This window comes from Bos grunniens, chromosome 17 (genome assembly GCF_055505025.1).
Source record: "Bos grunniens cultivar Pamir isolate PY7600 chromosome 17, Bosgru_T2T1.0, whole genome shotgun sequence".
Classification (NCBI taxonomy): domain Eukaryota; kingdom Metazoa; phylum Chordata; class Mammalia; order Artiodactyla; family Bovidae; genus Bos; species Bos grunniens.
The window spans coordinates 64,459,816-64,486,909 of NC_141181.1; the positions used below are offsets into that span (position 1 = coordinate 64,459,816).

Genomic DNA, 27,094 nt, shown 5'->3' on the forward strand with positions numbered 1-27,094 from the left:
GTAGGGGGTGCCTCCAGCTCTTCTGACCAGCTTGCTAAATCCCACACCCAACACAAAGCTGGTGTGACTGGAGAGAGGGAGAGAAAGTGCCCCCAGATTGTAGAGCCTTCTCCTCCCCAGCATGGAACTCTGGCCCAATATCAGGAAGGATGGATGCGGCTCTAATTATAAAGCTTCCCCAGAACTCCTCTAGGACTAGAGGGCGAACCAGACAGCTGGCGAGCCTTGGCAAGCTCGAAGAAGCTCCTCCTAGCTGCTTGATCTGCCTTGGCCCAGCTGAGAGGTTTCTGTGAGAGCCTCTGCTGCGTGACTTTGCAGGAGACTCAGTGGGCCGCTTCTTTTTAAGTCGACCTTTTTTTTTTTTTTTTTGCTGCACTGAGAAGTGGGATCTTAGTTCCCTGGTGCGGCATGTGGAATCTTAGTTCTCCAACCAGGGATCAAACCTGGGCCCCCTGCATTGGAAGCACAGAGTCTTAACCACTGGACCACCGGGGAATTCCCTCAGTGGGCCACTTTGATCCCTACAGAAGTTTCTACAGCCTGGGGACTTGTGGCAGTCATGGAAAGGAAGGGTGACCGTGGGTGCGTGGCTTCGTGGGTATGGAGACACACGCACCTGAGTTCATATCATAGAGCCCCCTGTCGAGCGAGGTAACTTTGGGCAAGCTGCTCTCCCTCTCTAAGCCTCAGTTTTCCCATCTGCAAAATAGGATTGACTACAGTAGGAACTCACAGGACCATTGGGACGATTAAATAAGAATGTGTATATAATACATTTAGAACAGTATTTACTGATGCATGGTTAGCCTGTGATCGGTGGTAACTACTATTGATTGGGACTCAAGAAAATTTAGAATGGGATCAGGTCATCGTCTAGTTCAAAGGCTCTAGGACCATGTCAGCTTTAAGGAATAAAAAGGGGTGGCTGGCAGGCACCGGGCCTCTCATTTCAGTGTTCTGAACATGCTCGGGTTTTCCTGTGAATATTTTCACTATACTCGAGCATGATTGGAGAGTACCAGGGGCTTGGGTCAGGCAACCCTGCAGGTGACTGAGCAGTGCTCCTGGCAATGAGATCAGTGTACTTCTCTGGAGCTGGGGTTGCAGGCCTGGCATCCAAGTGACAGCTAGGCTTTCAGCTTCTTAGAGCGGGAGCTTGAAACCTTTCCAGGCTATGGATTCCAAACAGGTTGGCCATGAGCCAAAGGTGGCCCCCAAATGTGTTTAATTTATCCCATGCAGTGCTTAATGGGATTTTTGAATCAGTTGCCTCTGTTTCAAAATGGCCATATTTTGCATAAAAGTAAAAAGAGTTGTGGGTTTTTGGAAAGCTGGGTAATCTGGTGGCTTAGAACCCACGTTCTGTGATGGCAGCTTTTGGCTGGAGCTGAGGCTGGCAGGGCGGGGCAAGTTCTCTTTCATTCACCCAGGTCCCCTGTCTTCACTGCATTCCGCCTGCATCAGGCCTGTATGTTCTCTACCGGGGGTAATAGGGAGCTGATCCTGGACAAATCACTCATCTCCTTTGGCCCTCAATGTGCAGTTTTTAAAGAGGACATGAAAATAACAACCTCTTTCCGTAGGGCATGGTAAGGACTCAGCATCACGATGAGGCAATGATTTCAAAAATGCAAATGAAAGTTCCGTGAAGTCAGAGCCTCTGGCTGTCCTGTGGGCTGCTGTCACGCAGGACAAAACCAAGTGTTTAGCAACCAGTAGGCCATCAATATGTGCAAAGTCAAAGGATGAATGCCAGGCCCACAAGAGGTACTCAGTACCTGCACAGTGAACCAGTGAGTGAATAAATGAATGATACATTTCAGTACCTCTAGTGTGGCACACACAGTCGGTGTTCAATACCTGTGTATTGAATGAATGAGCAGTATATTATCAGTATCCCTAAGGGTCTGACATACTGCTGCTGCTGCTGCTGCTAAGTCGCTTCAGTCATGTCCGACTCTGTGCAACCCCACAGACGGCAGCCCACCAGGCTCCCCCGTCCCTGGGATTCTCCAGGCAAGAACACTGGAGTGGGGTGCAGGCATTCAATACCTGCTTATTGTGAAATAAATCATTGAATGAGCAAATTAATGAGTGCATAGTATCTATGCATTCTATCTCCAGAGCCGGGTATACAGGGGCTGCTTAATAAATAGGGAAGGAAGGAGGGAAGGAAAGGGGGGAGGGGTAGCAATCTAAAAGGCAGAACAGATGTTAGGCAGAGCGACAGCGGTTAATGAGAACCCAGAGGACGTTTCCGCAGAGGCCCTCAGCAGTGCTTGGATGGGGCTTGCTGGCAGCGCTCACGCCTTTGCAATGCCATGGCGGTCCCTCCAAATGGCTGCTGAGTCCTTGTTCTCTGGGCAACTGGAAAGCGCTGGCATCAGTGGGCAGATGCAGGGCCAGCTGCACTCTGCTGTGACCCGACAGGACCAGTCGGCCTGCCTGTCTTTGCTGCCTGGCATGAGGGCATCTGGTGACCTCAGCAGGGCAGCCCCGGGAGGGAGGCACAGCTCCCGTGTGTCAGTCTGGGTGCCCTCCTCTCTCCCCACTCTTCTTCTCCTGCTTTGTTTTCCTTCTGTTCTTTTATTTTCTCTGCCGCTGAAAGTGAAAGTCTCTCAGTTGTGTCCGACTGTTTTCGACCCCATGGATATACAGTCCGTGGAATTCTCCAGGCTGGAATACTGGAGTGGGTAGCCTTTCCCTTCTCCAAGGGATCTTCCCAACTCAGGAATTGAACCCAGGTCTCCCACATTGCTTCCCAACCCAGGGATCAAACCCAGGTCTCCTGCATTGCAGGCGGATTCTTTATCAGCTGAGCCACCAGGGAAGCCCAAGAATGCTGGAGTGGGTAGCCTATCCCTTCTTTGCCAGTGGATCTTCCCCTCCCAGGAGTTGAACCGGGGTCTCCTGCATTGCAGGTGGATTCTTTACCAGCTGAGCTACAAAGGAAGCCCATAATTTGGTTCTCTGCCACTAATGATGTCTTATTTCTGATTCAAGACTTCTCAGGTTCCAAGGAAGAAGATCCCTAATAAGGGGACGTATGTATACCTATGGCTGATTCATGTTGATGTTTGGCAGAAACCAAAAAAATTCTATAAAGCAATTATTCTTTAATTAAAAAAAAAAAAAAAGACAGTCCCTAGTAAGTGAGGTCAAGTCAGAAGAAAGGAACTAAGTCTGTGGCGGGTACCAGTATCCTTGTTGTTGTTGTTGTTGTTTAGTTGTGTGGCCCTGGGTTTAGAAAGGGGAGCAGAAAGATTGCTTTTTTATTTATTATTCTTTATTGCAATAGATCCAGATCTTCCTAGACTTTACTCATTCCTGCCCCACATATTCTCTTATGTACTTAATATCTGTCTTTATATCAACATTAAAAACATCCCTAGATGCATGTTTTTTGAAAAGGAAACTTGATTTAGAGTCTTAAATGGGAAATCAATAGCAATCACCCTAAGTAAGAAATACCTGCAAAAATAAATGCAAAGGAAACAGTGTTATAAAATCCTAGCTGGTATGGTTGCCTCATTGCTCTCTCTGTTAAAGAATAAGATTAGCAGATGTTTAAAAAGATGTTAAAGATGGTTACCAGGGTGGAAGGATGGCGGGGGATACTTAGAGAGTTTGGGCTGGACATGTACACACTTCTATATTTAAAATGGATAGCCAACAAAGTCCTGCTATATAGCATAAGGAGCTCTGCGCAATGTTATGTGGCAGCCTGGATGGGAGGGGAGTCTGGGGGAGAATGGATACATGTGTATGAGTGACTGAGTCCCTTTGCTGTCCCCCTGAAACTATCACAACATTGTAAACCAGCTATACTCCAATATAAAAGAAAAAAAATTTTTTAAACGGTGTTAAGACAGACCGGCATCCCACGGACACTTCCTTTTAAGCATAATCAGAAGAGTGAAGATTAAAATGAAAAGTTAATCACATTCTTGCAAAGTGGTGCAAAGTCATTTAAAACATTCTCTCTACAACCTAAAATTGTTTTCCAAAAGACTGAGGTCATGTGTGGTAGACTTCCAAATCCCTTCTCTGCTGCTGCTAAGTCGATTCAGTCATGTCCGACTCTGTGCGACCCCAGAGACGGCAGCCCACCAGGCTCCCCCGTCCTTGGGATTCTCCAGGCAAGAACACTGGAGTCGGTTGCCATTTCCCTCTCCAATGAATGAAAGTGAAAAGTGAAAGGGAAGTCGCTCAGTCGTGTCTGACTCTTAGCAACCCCATGGACTACAGCCTACCAGGCTCCTCCATCCATGGGATTTTCCAGGCAAGAGTACTGGAGTGGGGTGCCATTGCCTTCTCTCTAGTCTCTTTTAATTCATTTTCATTTTAAAGCTAAAATTAGAATGTCTCACACTTTCTCCCTGAAGCAAGGGTTGAGGGGTAGGGGGGTACAGAGAGGGTGGCAGACAGAAGGGTGAACTCTATCCTGCAGATCTAGGAAGGGTGCTGCGAAGGGCAGTGTTGGGGTCCTTTAATGGACTGGGACCTGGCGGTCTGGAGTCGACGATAAGAAAGTGAAAGAGAGAAAGAGGCTGATATTCCCTGGTTTATGCAGAGAACCAATAAAGCCGTTAACACAGGGCTTGCATTGCTCACGAAGGCACAGGGCACCTTCTTGAGGGGGTGAAAGCACAGGGTGCCTTCTCGAGGAAGCCCGGGCAGGAGAGTGAGCATGACGGGTTTCTATGCTCCAGAGAATTAGCCAGAGAGAGAGAGAAAGAAAAAAGACAGAAAGACACGGGGACCCAAGCTCTGATGGAGCAAAGGTGCTTTAATGGTCTTTCTGTGAGAATATATAGGCTGTTGTACAAGAAATTTCTTTCGACAATGATAAAGATCAGAAAACCAAATGTACAGCAACTGTTACCAAGGGAACAAGGGATTAATAATGGTCACAAGACCAGGAGACAATCCATATCTCAAGAAAGGGGATCAAGACTAAGCAGTTTTGTCGTAAAGAGAATGTTTACTAAAGGAGATTCAAGCCTGTCTCACATAATGACCTCAGTTCCTGGGAGCAGCTTGCTGCTCCACTTGATAAGGAACAAAGGACTTACGAGAAACATCACGTAGCAATCCTCCTGTTAAACACTCCCTGACAGGGCAGTCTGCCCAGACCTCATGTGGCAGGTCTAATATTCATGTTACATTTGCATTCTACTCCAGAACACTTTTGGAGCTGGTTGTGTTATAAAAAATGCCCTTTTCAATTATATTCGCTCTTAATTTTTTTCTCCATCTCTAAGCGTAATTAACATTCCAGGAATATATGCCAGGTTTCTCCTGCAATTTTGTGTTCCTAGGCGATTCTCAACCCCATAAAATACAACATCTTTTTTTTTTTTTTTCCGGCCGTGCCGTGTGGCTTGTGGGATCTTAGCTTTGAGATCAGGGATCAAAAACCTAGGCCACAGCAGAGAAAGTGCCAGGTCCTAACTGCTGAACTGCCAGGGAATTCCTTACAAAGTCCCCTTTATTTAAAAAAAAAATTATAAAATTTTTGTAGTGCCCCCAATAATCCAGAAATAATTTCAAAGATAAAATAGCCTAGTCATTTATACAGTTTTTTCAATTTAATTTATTTTTTTTTGGCTGTGCTGGGTCTTTGTTGTTAGATGGGCTTTTCTCTAGTTGCAGCCAGCAGGGGCTACTCTCTAGCCTGCAGTGCCCAGGCTTCGCGTTGCGATGGCTTCTCTTGTAGAGCGCCGTCTCTAGAGTGTTCAGCCTTCAGTAATTTTGGCTGTGGGCTCAGTAGGTGCAGCTCCCAGGCTCTAGAGCACAGGCTCAATAGTTATGGTGCCCGGAATTAATTGCTCCATGGCGTGTGAGATCTTCCTGGATCAGGCGTCAAACCTGTGCCTCCTGCATTGGCAGGCGGATTCTTTACCATTGAGCCGTCAGGGAATTCCCACTTACGCAGCTTTTAAAAAGAAATCAGTTATAATATCTTAACTAGGCCACAAGGGAGAACCTTTTTTAAAGAAGTAATTAATAAATTTCCTTTCAATATGCAAATATTCACATACTACTCTGCCTAGATCCTGAAAGGAGTTCATATTTGCCCCAATTATAAATAAGTTTGGATTTAATGAAATCTTGATGCTTTTTCTTTATATATCTGACATTTCGAAATAAGATTGAGATCTATTCATAGATACACATAGAAGTCCCATGAATGCAGACGGATGCTGTATTCACACTCAGTCACTCAAATATCACACATAGCATTTCCACTGGCAACATGGGTTTCTGAAAAGATAATTCTGTAAAATTCCAGATAAAGTGTATCTTACTTTGATGTATCTAGAAGTTGCTTTCCTGAAAAACTACCCTCAGGAATTTTTTTGGAGGGTGTGACCCACCTTCCAAAATCCTGTTTATATGTAAACCAGAATGAAGGTCCAGGTACAGATAGTCATAAACAGTGATCAACTGCATGGTTTAGTATCTGGTGGGAAGTTCGATTCAAGCTTGTGTGAGGTAAGTCTTCATGTCTCAGGTGCTGTGGGACATCTAGCATCTCTAGGACCTGTCTATTACTTAAAAATTTTTTTTGGCTGCACCACACAGCATGTGAGATCTTAGTTCTCTGACCAGGAATTGAACCCTGTACCTCCTGAAGTGGAAGTACAGAGTCTTAACCAGTGGATCACCAGGAAAGTCCCTGGGACCTGTCTATTAACTGCCAATCACTGGGACTGCTAAGAACACCCCACAGTTTTCCCACACTCCCCCTGAGAGTTGGCACCACCACCCAGAGACCACCTTGCATCCCTTTGGCTGTGTGGATTACCCTTTACCGCGACCCTACGGTGACCTTGAACACGTGCAGGGGCGTGTGACCTGGAGATGCTGAGAAGCCCCATGACTGAGTGTCTTCCTTCTCCGCAGGGACTGAAGATCAGCGTGCTCTGGACCCTGTACTACGGCATCCTCAGTGCGTTTGCGCCCGTGTACAGCTGGATCCTGGTGCTCCGGGGCCTGGTGGGCTTCGGGATCGGAGGGGTCCCCCAGTCGTAAGTAAAGCCCCAGCTCTGGCCACCCAGCCAGGCAGCCAGGCAGCTATGTTCATGGGCTCAGAAGGATGCAAAGATGGTACATACACGAGGGCTGCTGCTACCCAGGGACTCTGATGGAGCCAGAGAAGAGTGTCATTGTCAATATTGTAATGATTAACAACAGCAAAAGCAACACGATAGCTGGAAGGACATAGACGTGAAATAATAATCAAAACGGTAGATCTAGCATTGACAGGACATTTCTCCTGGATATGGTGCAGCAGCCCCAGAAGATGTGTGGGGGTATTGAATTAGTGCAATTCCCATTTTACAGCTGAGAAAACAGGCTCAGTGGGTGAAATCAAGTCACACAGGGTGCAGTTGGAACTAAGACCTGGAATCTGTCCGCCTGTAACATCCATGCTTTTAACTACCCTGCCTGCTCCCTTTTACCTATTTCTAACTTGACCCCAAGGCAGGAAGTCAAAGTGAAAGTCAAAGGCGCTCATTCATGTCTGACTCTTTGTGACCCCTTGAACTATACAGTCCATGGAATTCTCCAGGCCAGAGTACTGGAGTGGGTAGTCTTTCCCTTCTCCAGGCGATCTTCCCAACCCAGGGATTGAACTCATGTCTTCCATATTGCAGGCAGATTCTTTACCAGCTGAGCCACAAAGGAAGCCCAAGAATACTGGAGTGGGTAGCCTATCCCTTCTCCAGTGGATCTTCCTGACCCAGGAATCGAACCAGGGTCCCCTGCATTGCAGGCAGATTCTTTACCAACCGAACTATCAGGGAAGTGGGTGGGACTAATTATTTTCTAAGTTATGTGTTATTTTGTTGTTACTGTTAATAAGATACTGAGAGTAGTCAGGATTGTAGGAAGATGTCACCATTTCCTGGCAGACTGGGGAGTTCTGAAGCAGAGGTTGGCAGCTTGTGGCAGCTGGACCAAATCTGAACTGCCAACTGGATCTCTAAATGAAGTTTTATTGGAACACAACCGCACCATGTACTGACGTATTATCTACGCCTGTTTTGGTGCTTCAGCAACAGAGTTGAGTAGTCTCAGTAGAAACTCTGTGGCTTGCAAACCTGAAGTATTTACTGTCCAGACCTTTGTCAAAAAAGTGTTGACCCCACTCTAAAGGATGGTGATTAATAGCTGATATTAAGGGGCAGGTGCTGTTCTAAGCAGTTTGCCCAGACTGTCTCATTTAATCTCCCCAATTTCCCTATGAGGTGGATTCTATTATTAATCCTATTTTACAGATAAAGAAACTAAGGTTACAGAGAGGTGAGGTAACTTGCCCCAGATGACACAGTTACAGGAGGTAGGGTTGCAATCGGAACCCACACCCTCTATCTCCAGAGCCTGGGCTCTAACCATTGATTTCCACTGCCTTGCTATGAACAATTAAAAGGATTTAGAGAGACCCAAGGAGATGGGGAATATGTAGGATATCTCATAAGAAAGGAATTTCGTGAAAAGAGGAAGCCATAGCTGAGTCTGAGGAAGGCTAGTGGTCCAATTCAGTTAGCTTGTAAGGCTGAGAAATGCGAGAATCGAAAACCCTGAGATGGGCCATGTAGATCAGGTGGCTGCTACTGTTTAGTCGCTAAGTCATGTCCGACTCTTTGCCACCCCATGGACTGTAGCCCACCAGGCTCCTCTGTCCATGGGATTTCCCAGGCAAGAATACTGGAGTGGGTTCCCATTTCCTACTGCAGGGATTCTTCCCCACCCAGGGAACGACCCTCACCTCCAGCTTGGTAGGCAGATTCTTTACCACTGAGCCATTTAGGAAGCCCTGATAGACTAGGGCAAGCTTATACAAGGTCTTGAATGTCAGGTCAAAGGGATTGTCTGCAGACAAGTGGAAAGCCACTGAAAGTTTTCGAGCAGGAGAGGTACTTTAAAAGAATTAAGCTGGCAGTGATGGGTTGGATAGGTTGGAAGTAAGGAATCCTGTTGCAGTAATTTAGGAAAATCTTGCACAGGAACCAGGGAGTTTCTTTTTAGTTTTATTCATTCATTCAACCAATTTTTTTTCCCCCTGTACCACGTAGCTTGTGGGATCTTAGTTCCCCTCCCAGGGATCAAACCCAAGTTCACAGCAGTGAAAGCCCAAGTGTTAACCACTGGACCACCAAGGAATCCCCTCAACCGGTATTTTCTTGAGCTCCTGTTATGACACAGGCCAGTGCTAGGTACTGGGGGGTACAGCAGTGAGCCAAACAGACATGGTCCCTGTTTCAGGCTGACATCCTGGGAAACAGACAGAAATCGAGATATGTGTGCAAGAGGCCACCAAGATAACACCTGTAAAGGAGTCAGAAAAACAGGGCTGGGCAGAGGGAGAAGCTAAGTTGCAGTGTGGTTGTAACAGCTGGTAGGGGCCTCAGCTGACCCTTAGGGTTCAGAAGCTGCGATGGCTCTTTAGATTGTTCCATACTGAGGATGGGGGCTGGACCTTTGTCCATTCACATCAGCCACCTTGGATGTGGGCTGCCCTCAAGGAGGGAGGGGTGACCTTGGGGGAAGTTAGCTACTTTGGGCCAAGGCATTTCCTGCACGGGGCTCAACCCTGAGCTCTTAGCAGGCAACATTCCTGGTCGTGCCCGAGGGACTGTGTGCCTCAGCCCTGAAGGGGGAGTCCAGGCGGTACACCCGTTACAGTCCCTGCCCTGGACCCTCCGATGTGCTTGCGTGCGTGTGTGCTAGGTCGCTTCAGTCGTGACTCTTTGCGACCCTATGGACTATAGCCTGCCAGGCTCCCCTGTCCATGGGATTCTCCAGGCAAGAATACTGGAGTGGGTTGCTGTGTCCTCTCCGGGGGATCTTCCCAACTCTGCGGCTGAACCTGCTTCTCTTACATCTCCTGCATTGGCAGGCAGGTTCTTTAGCACTAGCACCTCCTGGGAAGCCCTTTCTCCTACTTAGAGGCTCTCAGTTCCGCTCAGCCCTTCCCTGGTTTATTATTCATCATCGTTCCTCCAGGACTGTGCGGAGTAGGTATTTGACACGGACTCCTGGATCGGGAATGAGCTTAAGAACCACTGGAGCTTAAAGCAGAGGCCATTACGCCAAGCCTGTTAACCTGGGCTGACAGGGGCTTGTGGTCAGTCTGTTCCACTTCTGGCCCAACTCCAGGAATTCCTGCTGTTCCAGCCACTGCCCTGTTCATGAGCCATTCATTGACTTTGGGACCGTGTCCCCCTCGTGGCTAGAAGGGATGAGCTCACGGAGGAACACCTGAAATTCCTCTCCCAGGGATGCTTGGGGAGATGGCAGCAGGTCCAGCCTCCTCACATCCCCACCCTGGATTTTCTGGCCATAGGAGGGTAGGGAAAGGAACGGGGGCTTATGAACATCCCCAGTGATTCCAGTTGAAGATGGTGCCATGAGAAGTGCTCTTTTCTGGGTCATCTTCCACATTTTCTGGAAGTAATACAGAAGGTATAAGAAATAAATCTCGAATGGTGCTGGAAAGCAAGAAAAAGGTGCTATCAGCGAAATAAATTCTCAGGAACCTGTGGAAGGCTATAAGCTGATGAGATTCCAATGGCTGAGTCACTGGAGGAGAGAAAAAACCACCTCCGGAAACTGCAAAGGGAAGAGATCTTCAGCCAGGGAGGACAGGACACCAAGGGAATAAAATTAAGGACACAGAGCAGCTGGGAGGGCCTTTACCCCCTTACCGGATATCTTGACGGTTCTAAGTTTGCCTGTCTGCTCCCTTCCCCCGCTCCCCAAACGTCTTGCCTCCCCATTTAGCTGTTCATTTATTTAATGCTGCAATAGCACGTCTGTCTGTTTATTGAGCTATTACTACATTCCAAACACATGACCATTCTAAACTTGCAAAACCTTAAGGCATAGATATGACGACCTCCATTAATGCTCCAGGTAAGGAAACTAGGCTTTTTAGCAGTAGCATGTGTCAGATCACATGGTTAGCAAAAGGAGAGCAAATAAAAACCACACACACAAAATTACAGAAGAGGGTCTTCCCTGGAGGTCCAGGGTTTAAGACTGCATTTCCACTGCAGGGGACACTGGTTCGATCCCTGGCTAGGAAGCTAAGATCCTGCATTACGTGTGGCGAGGTCAAAAAAAAAGTTAGAGAAGAAATATTTTAGCTATCCGGGAGACTCAGTTGATTCCCAAGCACTTTCATGCCAGCTTTTTACGTAAAATAATCATGCCTTTATTATGCAAAGCTCTTATCTAGTTATAAAAATGGCTCTCCTAAGTTCATTATTTGGAAACATTTAGTTGAAGATATTTTTGTGTAATTAAATGTAACTAAGAGTTTCCATTCCTTTAGAAGGACTTTACCCAGTTGTGCCACTTCACAAAATCAAGTGAGGAAGATTTTGCTATATTACTTTTAAAAGTTCAACAATCAGAAATCCTTATAATATACTCTGTATTTAGTATAAATGCAAATTATATTATTATAATTTTTTTTAATTGAAAAGATGTTTTTCTCTTAGTTTTATTGAGATGGAATTGACATACAGCACTTATAGGCTGTGGGCTTTAATCCCTGGGTTGCAAAAATCCCCTGGAGAAGGAAATGGCAACCCACTTCAGTATTCTTGCTTGGGAAATCCCGTGGACAGAGGAGCCTGGCGGGCTATAGTCCATGGGATCGAAAAAGAGTCGGACGTAACTCAGCCGCTGCTGCTGCTGCTGCTAAGTTGCTTCAGTCTCGTCCGACTCTGTGCGACCCCATGGACGGCAGCCCACCAGGCTCCCCCGTCCTTGGGATTCTCCAGGCAAGAACACCGGAGTGGGCTGCCATTTCCTTCTCCAACGCATGAAAGTGAAAAGTGAAAAGTGAAAGTGAAGTCACTCAGTCGTGTCCCACTCCCAGCGACCCCATGGACTGCAGCCCACCAGGCCCCTCCGTCCATGGGATTTTCCAGGCAAGAGTACTGGAGTGGGGTGCCATTGCCTTCTCCACTAAACAACAACAAAACAACCGTTTAAGGTATGCAGCATAATGACTTCTATATCTTGCAAATGATTAACACAGTATGTTTAGCTGACACCCATCAGTTCATATAGAAATTATATTGTTAATAAGGAGCCCATCCCTCTGCCCTAATTTTTGCCTTTCTAACTCCTCTCCCTTTATTTCTTGTTTCTCTTCTTGCTTCCCCCAAATGCTCACATGGGTCCTTGATGATAACAACAACGACAGTAACATTGATAGTGATGCTGATAATAATGAGTGGAGTGCTTCCCTAGCTCGGGGAGCCATGCTAAGCCCTCTCTTCACACTACCTCTTCTTGTCCATCGAACAACCCTACTATCCCCATTTAACAGATAAGAAAACTGAGGCTCAGAGATCCTGAGGGATTTGCCTAAGGACAGGTGGTTATTAAGTGGAATGTACTTTCCTTTTGCTTTGTAACAAACTACTCCAATCCTTAGGCTTAAAATGACAATAGATTTAACCCATGATTCTGCAGTTTGGTCTTTTGATGGTTCCCAGCTCTGCAAGACTTACTCTTGTGTCTTTTGTCAGCTGCTGAGTTGGCCGGGCACTGGCTAGGCTAGCATGGCCATAACTGACTCATCTCTGTTCCATAAACCTCTCCCCCGCCTTCCCTTTCGGTAACCAGAAGTTTCTTTTCTGTCTCTGGGTCTATTTCTGTTTCGTTTTATATAAGTTCACTTGTACCTTTTTTCTGGTTTCCACATATAAGCGGTATCACACGATATTTATCTTTTTCCCTCTGGCTTCCTCCACTTAGTATGGTAATCTCTAGGTCTCTTCCTGTTGCTGCATATGACATGATTTCATTCTTTGTTTGCGGTCGAGTGATAGTCTGTTGCATAAATATACCACATCTTCTTTATCCATTTCTTTGTTGATGGACAGTTAGGTTATTCCCATGTCTTAGCTGTTGTGAACAGTGCTTCAGTCAACACTGAGGTGTATTGTCTTTCCAGAGTATGGTTTTCTCTGAATATATGCCCCAGAGTGGTATTACAGGATCGTATGATAACTCTACTTTTAGTTTTTTTTTAAGGAGACTCCATACTGTTCTCCATACTGGCTGTACCAATTTACATAGCCACAAGAAGAAGAGGCTTTAATCCAAGCAAAAGAGTTACATGTAACTTTATCATTACAAACAATACATTTTGGGGGAAAATAATGAATGTTTACTCATTTAGGCCACTAAGCAGTTTATTTTACAACGAAAACCAAGTGACAGGATAGTGGAATCCAGTAGTAGTTTTAGGGTGTTCATTTTTTTGGTGCTGTTGACATTTTAAAGTTTTTTGTTTTGCTTAAATTTTAAACAGGCTTAAGTGCTAATGAGTAGAAATAAATCTCGAAGACATGTCTATGTTCCAGAAAAGAGAAGTGATATTTCTAGCTAACACTAAATGAAAACTAAATAGTGTCTAAATAAGAAAAGTTGGATGTGGGAAGATCTATTTTAACAGGAAGAAAGGCAAAGCAACGTGGATTGTTCTCTTAGGGTTTGGTGTTGGGAGGCTGAAGAAAGAATTATTTGTTCACTTTCCATTTTCTTGCATAGGGCCATCCACTGAGCCTGAGAAGGAGGTGGTTCAGTGTTTTAAATACTGATGTGAAGAGGAGAGGCAGGAAACAGTACATTTTTGTTTTAGAAACTTTAGAAAAATGCACATAGGAACCCCAAAACAATAATCACCTCTAATTGCTCAGCCACTCAGTCGTGTCTGACTCTTTAAGACCCCGTGGACTGTAGCCCTCCAGGCTCCTCTGTCCATGGCATTTTCCAGGCAAAAATAGTTGCACATACTAAGTAACTAAGTTCAGTCGTTCAGTTGTATCCAACTCTTTGCGACCCCATGGACTGCAGCACGCCAGGCTTCCCTGTCCATCACCAACTCCCAGAGCTTGCTCAAACTCATGTCCATCCAGTCGGTGATGCCATCCAACCATCTCATCCTCTGTCGTTCCCTTCTCCTCCCACCTTCCATCTTTTCCAGCATCAGGGTCTTTTCAAATGAGTCAGTTCTTCGCATCAGGTGGCCAAAGTATTGGAGTTTCAGCTTCAGCATCAGTCCTTCCAATGAATATTCAGGACTGATTTCCTTTAGGATGGACTGGTTGGATCTCCCTGCAGTCCAAGGGACTCTCAAGAGTCTTCTCCAGCACCACAGTTCAAAAGCATCAATTCTTCGGTTCTCAGCTTTCTTTATGGTCCAACTCTCACATCCATACATGACTACTGGAAAAACCATAGCTTTGACTAGGCGGACCTTTGTCAGCATAGTAATGCCTCTGCTTTTTAATATGCTGTCTAGGTTGGTCATAGCTTTTCTTCTAAGGAGCACACATCTTTTAATTTCATGGCTGTAGTCACCATCTGCAGTGATTTTGGAGCCCCCCAAAAATAAAGTCTGTCACTGTTTCCATTGTTTCCCCATTTATTTGCCATGAAGTAATGGGACCAGATGCCATGATCTTAGTTTTCTGAATGTTGAGTTTTAAGCCAACTTTTTCAGTCTCCTCTTTCACTTTCATCAAGAGGCTGTTTAGTTCTTCTTCATTTTCTGCCGTAAGGGTGGTGTCATCCATAAGGGTGGTGTCATCTGCATATCTGAGATTATTGATATTTCTCGCGGCAGTCTTGATTCCAGCTTGTGTTTCATCCAGCCCAGCATTTCACACAATGTTAAATAGGCAGGGTAACAATATACAGTCTTGAAGTACTCCTTTCCCAATTTGGAACCAGTCTGTTGTTCCAGTTCTAACTATTGCTTCTTGGCCTGCATACAGATTTCTCAGGAGGCAAGGTAAGGTGGTCTGGTATTCCCATCTCTTTAAGAATTTTCCAGTTTCTCATGATCCACACAGTCAAAGGCTTTAGTATAGTCAGTGAAGCAGAAGTAGATGTTTTTCTGGAATTCTCTTGCTTTTTCTATGATCCAACGGATGTTGGCAATTTGATCTCTGGTTCCTCTGCCTTTTCTAAATCCAGCTTGAACATCTGGAAGTTCTCGGTTCATGTACTGTTGAAGACTAGCTTGGAGAATTTTGAGCATTACTTTGCTAGCTTGTGAAATGAGTGCCATTGTGTGGTAGTTTGAACTTTTTTTGGCATTGCCCTTCTTTGGGATTGGAATGAAAACTGCCCTTTTCCAGTCCTGTGGCCACTGCTGAGTTTTCCAGATTTGCTGACATACTGAGTGCAGCACTTTCACAGCATCATCTTTCAGGATTTGAAATAGCTCAACTGGAATTCCATCACCTCCACTAGCTTTGTATGTAGTGATGCTTCCTAAGGCCCACTTGACATTGCATTCCAGGATGTCTGGCTCTAGGTGAGTGATCACACCATCGTGGTTATCTTGGTCATGAAGATCTTTTTTGTGTAGTTGTTCTGTGTATTTTTGCCACCTCTTCTTAATATCTTCTGCTTCTGTTAAGTCCATACCATTTCTCTCCTTTATTGTGCCCATCTTTGCATGAAATGTTCCCTTGGTATCTCTAATTTTCTTGAAGAGATCTCTAGTCTTTCCCATTCTATTGTTTTCCTCTATTTCTTTGCATTGATCACTAAGGAAGGCTTTCTTATGTCTCCCTGATATTTGGAACTCTGCATTCAGATGGGTGTATCTTTCCTTTTCTCCTTTGCTTTTTGCTTCTCTTCTTTTCCTAGTTATTTGTAAGGCCTCCTCAGACAGCCAGTTTGCCTTTTTGCATTTCTTTTTCTTGGGGGTGATCCCTGCCTCTTGTACAGTGTCAGGAACATCTGTCCATAGTTCTTCAGGCACTCTGTCTATCAGATGTAATCCCTTGAATCTATTTGTCACTTCCAATGTATAATCGTAAGTGATTTGATTTAGGTCATACCTGAATGGTCTAGTGGTTTTCCCTCCTTTTTCAATTTAAGTCTGAATTTGGCAATAAGGAGTTTGTGATCTGAGCCACAGTCAGCTCCCCGTCTTGTTGCTGACTGTATAGAGCTTCTCCATCTTCAGCTGCAAAGAATGTAATCAACCTGATTTCGGTATTGACCATCTGGTGATGTCCTTGTGTAGAGTCTTCTCTTGTGTTATTGGAAGAGGGTGTTTGTTATGACCGGTGCGTTCTCTTGGCAAAACTCTGTTAGCCTTTGCCAAATTCATTTGCCGAATTTGCCTTGGAATACAAAATGTTACTCCAGGTATCTCTTGACTTCCTACTTTTGCATTCCAGTCTGCTATAATGAAAAGGACATCTTTTTGGGGTGTTAGTTCTAGAAGGTCTTGTAGGTCTTCATAGAACCGTTCAACTTCAGCCTCTTCAGCATTACTTGTTGGGGCATAGATTTGGATTACTGTGATACTAAATGGTTTGCCTTGGAAATGAACAGAGATCATTCTGTCATTTTTGAGATTGCATCCAAGTACTGCATTTTGGACTCTTTGTTGACTATGAGGGCTACTCCATTTCTTCTAAGGGATTCTTGCCCACAGTAGTAGATATAACGGTCATCTGAGTTAAATTCACCCATTCCAGTCCATTTTAGATCACCTATTCCTCTTGCCATCTCAAGGTAAATTGACCACTTCCAATTTACCTTGATTCATGGGCCTAACATTCCAGGTTCCTATGCAATATTGTTCTTTACAGCATCGGAGTTTACTTCCACCACCAGTCACATCATGCCTCACAAAAAAATATAGAAGACGCAGGCTGGCACCCGGGGAGATGGTTTATTATTTCCAGTAGAGGGCGCTGTGTATCTCAGCAGAAACACTACTTACCTATGAGCTGGAAGCCTGCCCCACCTGGCATCCTACTGACTGTTCTAGCCACTCTTAAAGACAAATACCCCAGGTAGCTGCCCATCTGTGCTACCCTGAGACCTGCTTCAGAAGTTTCTTTAGATTTGTTGTCTAGAATCAGCTTGCTCACACATCTGACCTTGACACTGCTCTTTCCCCAGAGACCAAGCAGAAATGCCAGATGGAGATCCCAGGTCATTTCTCTCCAAGCGTGTGATCCAAATGGCAAATCTCTAACTGCCAAGTGCCAAAAATGCAATTACTCGCAGAGGGGATTTATTCACGTCTGTATCATTTGCTTATTGGCGTTGCTAATTTCATTGCCCGTTCTTTGAGTCTTTAACTTGATTGCAGTAATCCCCCTACTTTGAATGAATCCCAAATTACTCTTTTTCATAATGAACTGCTATAAATAATGGTCAGATGCGGGGCACAATTACAAGAAGAGATGTTCCTTGTGGCATAGGCTACGAAAACAAGAAATTGAAAACAATCTAAGTTCATCGATAGGATTGCAGCTGTTAAAAAATAATCTGGTAGATCGATATAGATTATTATGGAAAGACTTCCAAACTGTCTTATCAGGAGCAGATCCTGACATAGGCACTCAGGAGCAAGGACTTTCCTCTGGGAGACTGCAACACATTCTCCAGATTGTCCTGGTCAAGAGACGAGCGAACTGTGGTTTGTTGAGAGCTGCTCCTGGGAAGTTAAAATTCCTTGGCACTTCTGGTCTGCCACACGGGTTGGCAAAGCAAGCTTTAATGACCAGGGAAAGCACTCCGGGGAGACTTACAGGTGCTGACAGTTGCGAGTTGGGCTGGCATAGCCAGAAGTGGTAAGAATGGGGCCATTTGTATGAATGGAACACTGGCCATACACTGCATGTGTGCGAAGGAAGGAGAAGGGAAGGGAAGAAAAAAGATGTCGTGGTTAAATTTATTATTATTATTGTGCTCAGTCGTGTCTGAGCACATGAACTCAGCACATGTCTGAGTTTGTTGCTCCATGGACTGTAGCCCACCAGGCTCCTCTATCTATGGAATGTTTCAGGCAAGAATACTGGAGCGGGTAATCATTTCCTCCTCCAGGAGGTCTTCCCGACCCAGGGATCAAACCCACGTCTCTGCCATCTCCTGCGTTGGCAGGCAGATTCTTTACCACTAGTGCCCCCATGGAAAGCCCAATTACTACTATTATTATGTAATTAATTCCAGTGTATAGACCTCACAGCGTGCATTTCATACCCATGACTCATTTATTTTGCAGCTGGAAGTTTTTACCTCTTCACGTCCGTCACCTGGTTGTCGCTTTGCCCCCGCAACCACCTGTCTGTTCTGTATCTATGACTCTATTTCTGCTTGCTATGTTTATTTATTTGTTCTGTTTTTGAGATCTCACATATAAGTGAAACACACAGCATTTGTCTTTCTCTGTCTGACTGACTTCTCTTAGTATAGTACTCTAGGTTCATCCATGTTGTTGCAAATGATAAGATTTAATTCTTTTTTAGTGTTTAATATTCTATTGTGTATATATAAATGTATGTGTGTATGTGTATATATATATGTTTATAGCCACATCTTCCTTATCCATTTGTCTGTTGTTGGACACAGGTTGCTTCTGAACCTTGCCTATTGTAAATAATGCTGCGGTGAACACAGAGGTGCATATATCTTTTTGAATCAGTGTTTTCATTTTTTCAGATCAATACCCAGGAGTGGAATTGCTGGATCATATGATAGTTCTCTTTTTAATTTTTGAGGCACCCCCATAATGTTTACTATAGTGACTGCACCAATTTACACTGCCACCAACGCTGCATGAGGGTTCTTTTCTCTCCGCATCCTCCTCAATGCTTGTTATTTGTTGTCTTTTTGATAATGACCATTCTGACAGGTGTGAGGTGATAGTTCGTGGTGGTTTTGATTTGCATTTCCCTGATGATTTGTGATGTTGAACATCTTTTCATGTGCCTGTTACCATCTGTTATGTCTTCTTTGGGAAAATGTCTGTTCAGTTTTAAATTTATATGTTCATTTACATAGAGAAGGGGCTGGAAGTTTGCAAAGCAAACAGCTATTAGTCATGGCTTTGGGGCAGGGGAATGGAAGCAGGGGGAAGGGGGAAGAGGAAGATTCTTCAGATACTTTGTATTCTTGCGTATTGCTAGATTATTCACAATGAGAATGCATTCGTGTACCACTTATATACCTAAAATAAAAAGGTTGCATGCTCTAAGTTCATTATAGCTGCTGCTGCTAAGTCACTTCAGTTGTGTCCGACTCTGTGCAACCTCATAGATGGTAGCCCACCAGGCTCCCCCGTCCCTGGGATTCTCCAGGCAAGAACACTGGAGTGGGTTGCCATTTCCCTCTCCAATGCAGGAAAGTGAAAAGTGAAAGTGAAGTCGTTCAGTCGTGCCCGAACCTCAGCGACCCCATGGACTGCAGCCTTCCAGGCTCCTCCATCCATGGGATTTTCCAGGCAAGAGTACTGGAGTGGGGTGCCATTGCCTTCTCCCGTTCACTATAGCATGTCCAAACAAATCCTTGACATCTAAGGATTAGCTTTGTCCTCAGAATATACTATAGCACATTTTTTCATGGTTAGTAACTTGACTTCAATTTGGTAGAGAAAAATGTAAACACACTTCTTATTTCACTATTATTGATTTTTAAAAATAATACAGGAACACCACTTGGAGAATATTAATAAAATTTCAAAGTCATTCGTGATAATCACTGTCATCTTTTACAATGCCGGCAATTGGTCTCCATTCTCAAAGCTGAGTTAATGAAATTCCTAATGGTTTGTGTTGAGAGAGGTATTTGTAGGAAGAATATAAATTGAAACAACATTTTTGGGAACCACTTTGGTAATATTTATCGAAAGCCTTAAAATATGCATACCCTTTGACTCAAATTCTACTATAAGAATCCATCCTAAGGAAAACACATGTGAACAAAGATTTAAGATGAAAGATGCTTGTTGAAGTATTGTTTATAATTGTGAAACCACCTAAATAGGGAAGTGAATGAAGGGGTGCATAATATAGACAGACCTGGATTAAAAGTATGGCTCTTCTACTTGCTAATTTACTAGCTATGTGATCCTAGTCAAATAACAACTTATCTGACCGGCTTCCCTGGTAGCTCAGTAGGTAAAGAATCCACCTGCAATGCAGGAGACCCTGGTTCGATTCCTGGGTTGGGAAGATCCACTGGAGAAGGGGTAGGCTACCCACTTCAGTATTCTTGGGCTTCCCTGGTGGCTCAGCTGGTAAAGAATCTGCCCACAATGCAGGAGACCTGGGTTTGATCACTGGATTGGGAAGATCCCCTGGAGGATGCAACAGCTACCCACTCCAGTATTCTGGCCTGGAGAATTCCATGGACTATACAGTTGCAAAGAGTCTTCACTCACTCGACGCAGATACAGAGATGAAAATAGGAGCTAAAGATACACACACACACACACAGTGGGAATTATAATTACCTACCCTGTTGATTCTCCATGTTTGTCGTTTATTGAGTGAGATAATTCATGTAGGTCATCTAGGAAAACATTTGGCATATGGTAGGTCCTCAATAACAGGTAGCTATTATTAAGGAAAATATGGCCCATGAATATGGTGGAATATATGTGTGTAAGAGGATAAATGACATGGAAATACTATTAAAGTAGCTCAGAAATACTATTTATATATTCAATAAAAACAGGGCACAGAGATTTTCTTTTGGCCATGTGGCATGCAGGATCTTAGTCCCCTCACCAGGGACAGAACCCATGCCCCCGGTAGTGGAAGCATGGCGTCTAACCTACTGGACCGCCAAAGAAGTGCTGGGTTCAGTATTCTTATGGTCTCAGCTAGGGTTTCAAGCAGAGAGACGGAGAGATCAAAGAGAGAGAACACCAAAACAGGGAGAGACTTACTGAAATACACTGAGAAGTAAGACTAAATGACATTGACTTTTTCTTTGGCTGAAAAAATCCAGAAAACCACAGCAATCTGCCCACTCAGTCCTGACATTAATTCCCTCTCTCTCTTTTGCTTTCCCAGGGTCACACTGTATGCTGAGTTCCTTCCCATGAAAGCCAGAGCTAAGTGTATTTTGCTGATTGAGGTAAGGAGGACGGTCTGGGAGTCTGAAGAATACTTGGTCTCTGAGCAGCAGATTTCCTGTGTCTTGAGCCACAGGATGAAGAATGTGGAATTTAAGAAAAATGCAATACGCACGGATTAAAGTGAATCAGTTATGTTGATTTCAACATGGTGGTTTGGCAATATGCATAAATTCCTCCAACAACAAGCAAAATCAGTCTACCATTCCTGGAAAAAAAAAAAAAACTGGTGGCAGGCAGGTAGAACATCCTTCTTGAACTAGAAATGACTTTTATCTGAGAGTTGGTTTTGAATAGTGTAGCTTGAGTGGACCAAACCCCTGCCTTTCACCCGTCATCATTCATTACCTCTGTTTGTATCCAGACTCACTCGTGTCATATGTGAGATCCCCATTCACGGCCACCTCTGTGACCAGTAGACTGCCTTAAAAATCTCCTGGACCAGTCAGTCCCTCTCAAGCCCTCCCTCTGCCAGGGTCCTATGACCTGTTTTCCAACTACCATCTGGAAGCCCTCAGGACAAATTTGCAACTGCCTAATGGCCCTCCTCCATGCAGTGGTAATACTATTTGTCCCTGCTGGACACTGAGTCAGAATCCTTCCTAATCACCATGACCACAAGATAGTATTTTTTTTTCACATGATAGTATTGATCACACTGACCCCACTGCCCAACCGTCCTGACTGTGTCTACCCCTGACAATCAGGGGTGGTGGTCAGCTGGTCCACACTGGTATGGATGAACCAGTTTAAATACTGAAATGCATCTGCTGCTGATCCTGAACCCTGAGTGGCCCTCATTGCCTGCTCCCTGTCCTTTCTGAGGACCTTCAGCTGAAGGGTGCAGCCAGCCCATGCCCATCCTGGTGGAATAAACACCCCGGTGTGTCTTTGCTCTCATCTCCTATGGGGTTCCCCCATTGGCTGCACCCAATGTAAAGCCAGAGGACAGGGAATCTGTGGATGAGGTCCATACAAAGAGCAGGTGGAAAAGCATGGAGTGACTCAGAGAAGCAGACAGAAGATGTTCAGCTCCACGGGAGTGACAGTTCTGATAAAGGAGACCAGGGCACTCTTGGGCAAGGAAGGTGAATATCAGTAGACAAAAACCAGTGTGTCCACTTCTCTGTTGGCCTCACACAATATTGATTGTTTTGATCTCCGTAACTAGAGCTGCCACAGTGCACACTCCAGTGGGTGCCATGCAAATATTATAATGTGGGTGGCACCCTCAGGAGTTGGACGGCGTGGAGGCCCTGGCCCACCCATATGGACCACAGGAAAAGGGACGGCCATTCTTACCTTCCTGACCTCAAGGATCCTCTCACCCACGTGGAGAACCTTGTCTACAGCGGCCCTGGAATTGCACACTGTGTGGACCAGAGCTGCACCGTGACTGACCCCCGTTCTCCCCTGCCAGGTGTTCTGGGCCATCGGGACAGTGTTCGAGGTCGTCCTGGCTGTGTTTGTGATGCCCAGCCTGGGCTGGCGCTGGCTGCTCATCCTCTCAGCTGTCCCACTCCTCCTCTTTGCGGTCCTGTGTTTTGTAGGTATCCTTTGAGGGACCTCAGCCTTTGCTTTTGGTCTCTTGCCATTCACTGTATTTCAGTGGGGAGGGTGTGGAGGAGGGCACCAAAGCCACTTTAAGATTATTTCTTTTGATCAGGAAATGAGACAAAGGAACAGGGCCAGGGGCAGGCCCGGTATAGGGCGTCAGGTTTCCTCCAGACAGACTCTGCTGGGATGTCCTTGAGGGAGGTATCAAGGGGGTGGGAGATCTCTTGCTCCATCCCCCCATGCAGGATCTACACTTAAGGGGAGTGTGTTTGGAACAGCTCGTATTCTTCAGTTGCAAGTGACAAAACCCAATTCAACCCATATGATAGAATTTTAAATATCTGGCTTCAAGCATGGCTGGATGCTTCTGTAACAAGAAAAGCCTGCATATTCAGTAACTTAACACGCTAGGAGTTTATTTCTCCTTCACAGAACAGTCCAGAATGGGTGCTTCTGTTTGACAAGTGCGGTTCTGGGCCCGGCTTCCTTCTAGCTCGTAGCTCTGCTATTGTGCAGGGCTTTGGAGCCTTCCATTGTTGTTTAGTCACCAACTCGCGTCCAGCACTTGGCAACCCCGTGGACTGTAGCCTGCCAGGCTCCTCCATTCATGGGATTTTCTGGGCAAAAATACTTGAGTGGGTTGCCATTTCCTTCTCCAAGGGCTCTTCCTGACCCGGAGACAGAACCCATGTCTCCTGGGTGGATCCAACGGCAGGTGGATTCTTTACTGATGAGCCACCAGGGAAGCCTTTGGGATCTTCTACACATATCAGAGAAGGCAATGGCACCCCACTCCAGTACTCTTGCCTGGAAAATCCCATGGACGGAGGAGCCTGGTGGGCTGCAGTCCATGGGGTCGCTAGAGTCGGACACGACTGAGCAACTTCACTTTCACTTTTCACTTTCATGCATTGGAGAAGGAAATGGCAACCCATTCCAGTGTTCTTGCCTGGAGAATCCCAGGGATGGGGAAGCCTGGTGGGCTGCCGTCTATGGGGTCGCACAGTCGGACATGACTGAAGCGACTTAGCAGCAGCAGCACACATAGACTGAAGAAGGGCATAACTTGGCCAGGAATATTCTGCTTATATGCCATTGGTGAAAGCATGTCACATGGCCTTGCCTAGGTGCAAGAGGTGCTGGGAAATGTAGTTTCTGACTGGGTAGCCATATCTGAAGACAACTCTATACTATGGAAAGGGAAGCATGAATTTTAATCTCTGCTACATTCTCATTTTACTGATGAGGAAACTGAGGCCCAGAGAGGTTGATTGACTTGTCAAAAAACACAACTAATAAGTAACAGAAATCACTTGAACCAGATCTTCTGACTCCAAGTCTCATACACTCTTATTTCACAGATGACTGTTACTTTGTTTTATGGAGATACCTTTATCTAGTCACGTGAGGTTGGGACTCTATTAGGCCTAAAGGTATTTCTGGTTTCTTTCTATCTCTTAGATTGAGTTTTCAAGATGATGCTAAACACAGGTGAGGTGTAGTTTCTTGAGAGGTAGAGGTGATGATGATGGTGTTGAGAGAGGTGAAACTTTTTTTTTGGCAGCAGTCTTAATTCAGCCATCACCTGGAACTCAGAAGCACCAAATTATAGTCATAGCAACAACCACAATGGCAGCTATATCAACCATTCCCAGCACTGTGCTGAGCACTTAGGATAATCCCATCTGATCCTCTCAACAATCCTAAGAGGGGGGATCTATTATTATCCCCATTTGATGGATGAGGAAATGGAGGCACAGAGAGGTCAAGTTATTGTTTAAAGTCACAAAGCCATTAAATCAATGGCAGCACTGGGACCTGAAGCCGGGCTTCTGGCCCCAGAGCCTCCGGCCTTAAGGACTTCACACACAGGTGAGAGCGTGTGGTTGGGAACAAGGGTTGTGTTCTGCTGCAACCGACCACATCTCTGTCTCCTGTCCCCATAGTGGCTGCCGGAGAGCGCGAGGTATGATGTGCTGTCCGGGAACCAGGAGAAGGCCATCGCCACCTTAAAGAGAATAGCCACGGAAAACGGAGCTCCCATGCCTCTGGGGAAACTCATCATTTCCAGACAGGTCAGTGCCAGGCGGACAGACCGCACCTGTTTCCATGCGAGCTGGGGAGCTTGTGTAGTGAGAGGGTGGGGCTGCAGTGGACAGGGCCCGCGAGGGGAATTTGGCAACTTCAATCTGTGTATTTTCATTGCCAAGTCTTAAAAGTGCCACCTGGAGCGTTTAGCCAGTGACTAGAGAAATGTCCTATAATGTCCCCTCATGGGTCCTGTAACTACTCTTGCTTCGATTTTATCTTTGAGCACCCAGGAAGTCTGATTAGCAGATGTGGTTGCTCGACAATAAAACCACATTAAGAAGTGCCGTGATAGACTTATATCCAGGGCACTACACCGTGCCCGTGTAGACGTCCTTAATGGACGGTGCATCGCTCCCCACGGCAATACCGTCAGGGAGTCCACCACAGTACAAGCAGCTGAGCACCTACCCCAGGTGCAAGGGGGGAAAAGGAGCAAGATTTGAAGGCTGCAGTCCCTGCCCTCAAGAATCAACCCTGCAGCTTATACAAACATCACAAATACCCTTAAGCAAACAACAAGAGCTTACGAGGAAATTATTTTTTAAAATAAAATTATATTTCTGATTGTTTCTATGTTGGGTGAAAAGAACTGAATGGAATTTCGCCAGCTCTAGAGGAAGTATTAGGCTGGGTCTGACAGCATGGAAGCCAAGGACATACCCCAGATTTGCTTTGGGAAGCACAGGGGTGGGGCAGGGGGGCCTCCCAAAGAGCCTGGGGGGCAGGAGGTTCATTTAGTTGCCTTTAGGGAGAGACTGCGTTCTCCCCACTCCCTTCTGTATGAAGATGCTCTGGATGGAGAAAGTATACAGTAATTTCCAATGTGTGTTGCAAAGTGAAAGTGACAAGACTGGATGTTCCAGTGGTGGGCTTCTCTTTGGAAAGGAGCGGCTGCCACAGGGGCCTCCCTGTGTTCCAGAGTACCTGGGAACGAGTATTTTTTTGGGGGGATGGATATTTCCTTCTGGGGTAGGTACATGGCCACTGCCCACACATCTGCAGGGGAAGAGAGTAAATGGCATTCTTTGTCTTGAAACAGGAAGACCGAGGCAAAATGAGGGACCTTTTCACACCCCATTTTAGATGGACAACCTTGTTGCTGTGGTTTATATGGTAAGAGCTGTTTGTTCGTGCCTGGGTCCCTCTCATCTGCACCCTGTTTGCGGTTTTGTTTGAACTCGATGCAGTGAAAACTCTTCCATCTTGGGCAACATTTGCAAAACTGAGCATCACTTTCCTGACCTCTGTGTTATTCAGGTATCCCCCGTACTCTTGTTTGCTTAGTCTTCTTTTATTTGACTCCCTTTTTACTCTGCTAAGTTTTTAAAAATTGAAGTATAGTTGGTTTACAATGCTGTGTTAATTTCTGCTGTATAGCAAAGTGACTCAATTATACATATATATGTATACGTTCTTTTAATATTCTTTTGATATATTTATACACATGTGTATACATGTATACATTCTTTTTATCTTCTTTTTGTTGTGGTTTATCCCAGGACACTGACTGTAATTGCCTGTGCTATACAGTAGGACAGATAAATGTCTTTTAAAAGGAAACTGTGTATAACTGCTTTAAGGAAAAACTGTAATTGCAGACCATAGACAGAAGTCGCTTTTAAAGATAAATATGGTCAGCCCTCCCTAGCCGCAGGCTTCACTCAAGGATTCAGCCAACTATAGATGAAAAGTAATAGAAAAAAAAATTCCAGGAAGTTCTAAAAAGCAAAACTTGAAATTGCTGTGCATTGGCAACTATTTACATAGCATTTACATTGTAGTTACAATCCTTTACACAGCACTTACATTGTATTTGGTATTATAAGTAATCCAGAGATGATTTGAAGTATACAGGAGAATATGTGGGATTCCCAGGTGGCTCAGTGGTAAAGAGGCAATGCAGGAGTCCAGGGTTCAATCCCTTGGTCAGGAAGATCCCCTGGAGGAGGAAATGGCAACCCACTCCAGTATTCTTGCCTGAAAAATTCCATGGACAGAGGAGCCTGGTGGGCTATAGTCCACGGGCCTGCAAAGAGTCAGACACCACTGCGCACGTACACACACACACGTGTAGGTTATGTGCACACACACGTGTAGGTTATGTGCACACACGGCACCGTTTTATATAATGGACTTGAGCATCCAAAGATTCTGGTGTCCGCAGGGGCTCCTGGAACCCATCCCCCACGGATCCTGAGGGATGACTATATGGTAAAAAGCAGCTAAATTGATGGTTTACCAAGGCGGGAGGCACGAAGCCTCTGTGCTTAAGAGACAGACAGAGAGGAGAGGTGTTAGGGACTTGTTAGCACATAAGTAAGACTGAGATATGATTAAAGAATCAAAAGGAAACTTAGGGGAATCTTTTTTTCACAAAGAGATTCTTTTGCTGTATCCAATCCACTCTCCATTTATATTACTCTTGCTGTATCCAGCCCACTCTCCATTTATATTACCTTGGGTACCACCCAGCACAGGGCCCATATTTTGGGAACCCCTGACTTGATCAACATG

The 27,094-nt window shown here is 45.2% G+C and overlaps 1 protein-coding gene across 2 annotated transcripts in view; it reads left to right on the forward strand.

The window, feature by feature from the left end:
- The window catches only part of SVOP (SV2 related protein), a 74,085-nt gene that overhangs the window by 30,452 nt on the left and 16,539 nt on the right, over positions 1-27,094 (forward strand). For both annotated transcript variants that reach the window (XM_086348448.1, XM_086348447.1), the window contains exons 6-10: positions 6,910-7,034; positions 20,871-20,934; positions 22,353-22,478; positions 24,436-24,564; positions 25,620-25,693. In XM_086348448.1, coding sequence (XP_086204574.1) covers positions 6,910-7,034; positions 20,871-20,934; positions 22,353-22,478; positions 24,436-24,564; positions 25,620-25,693 — 518 coding nt within the window. The remainder of the gene's footprint in view (positions 1-6,909; positions 7,035-20,870; positions 20,935-22,352; positions 22,479-24,435; positions 24,565-25,619; positions 25,694-27,094) is intronic.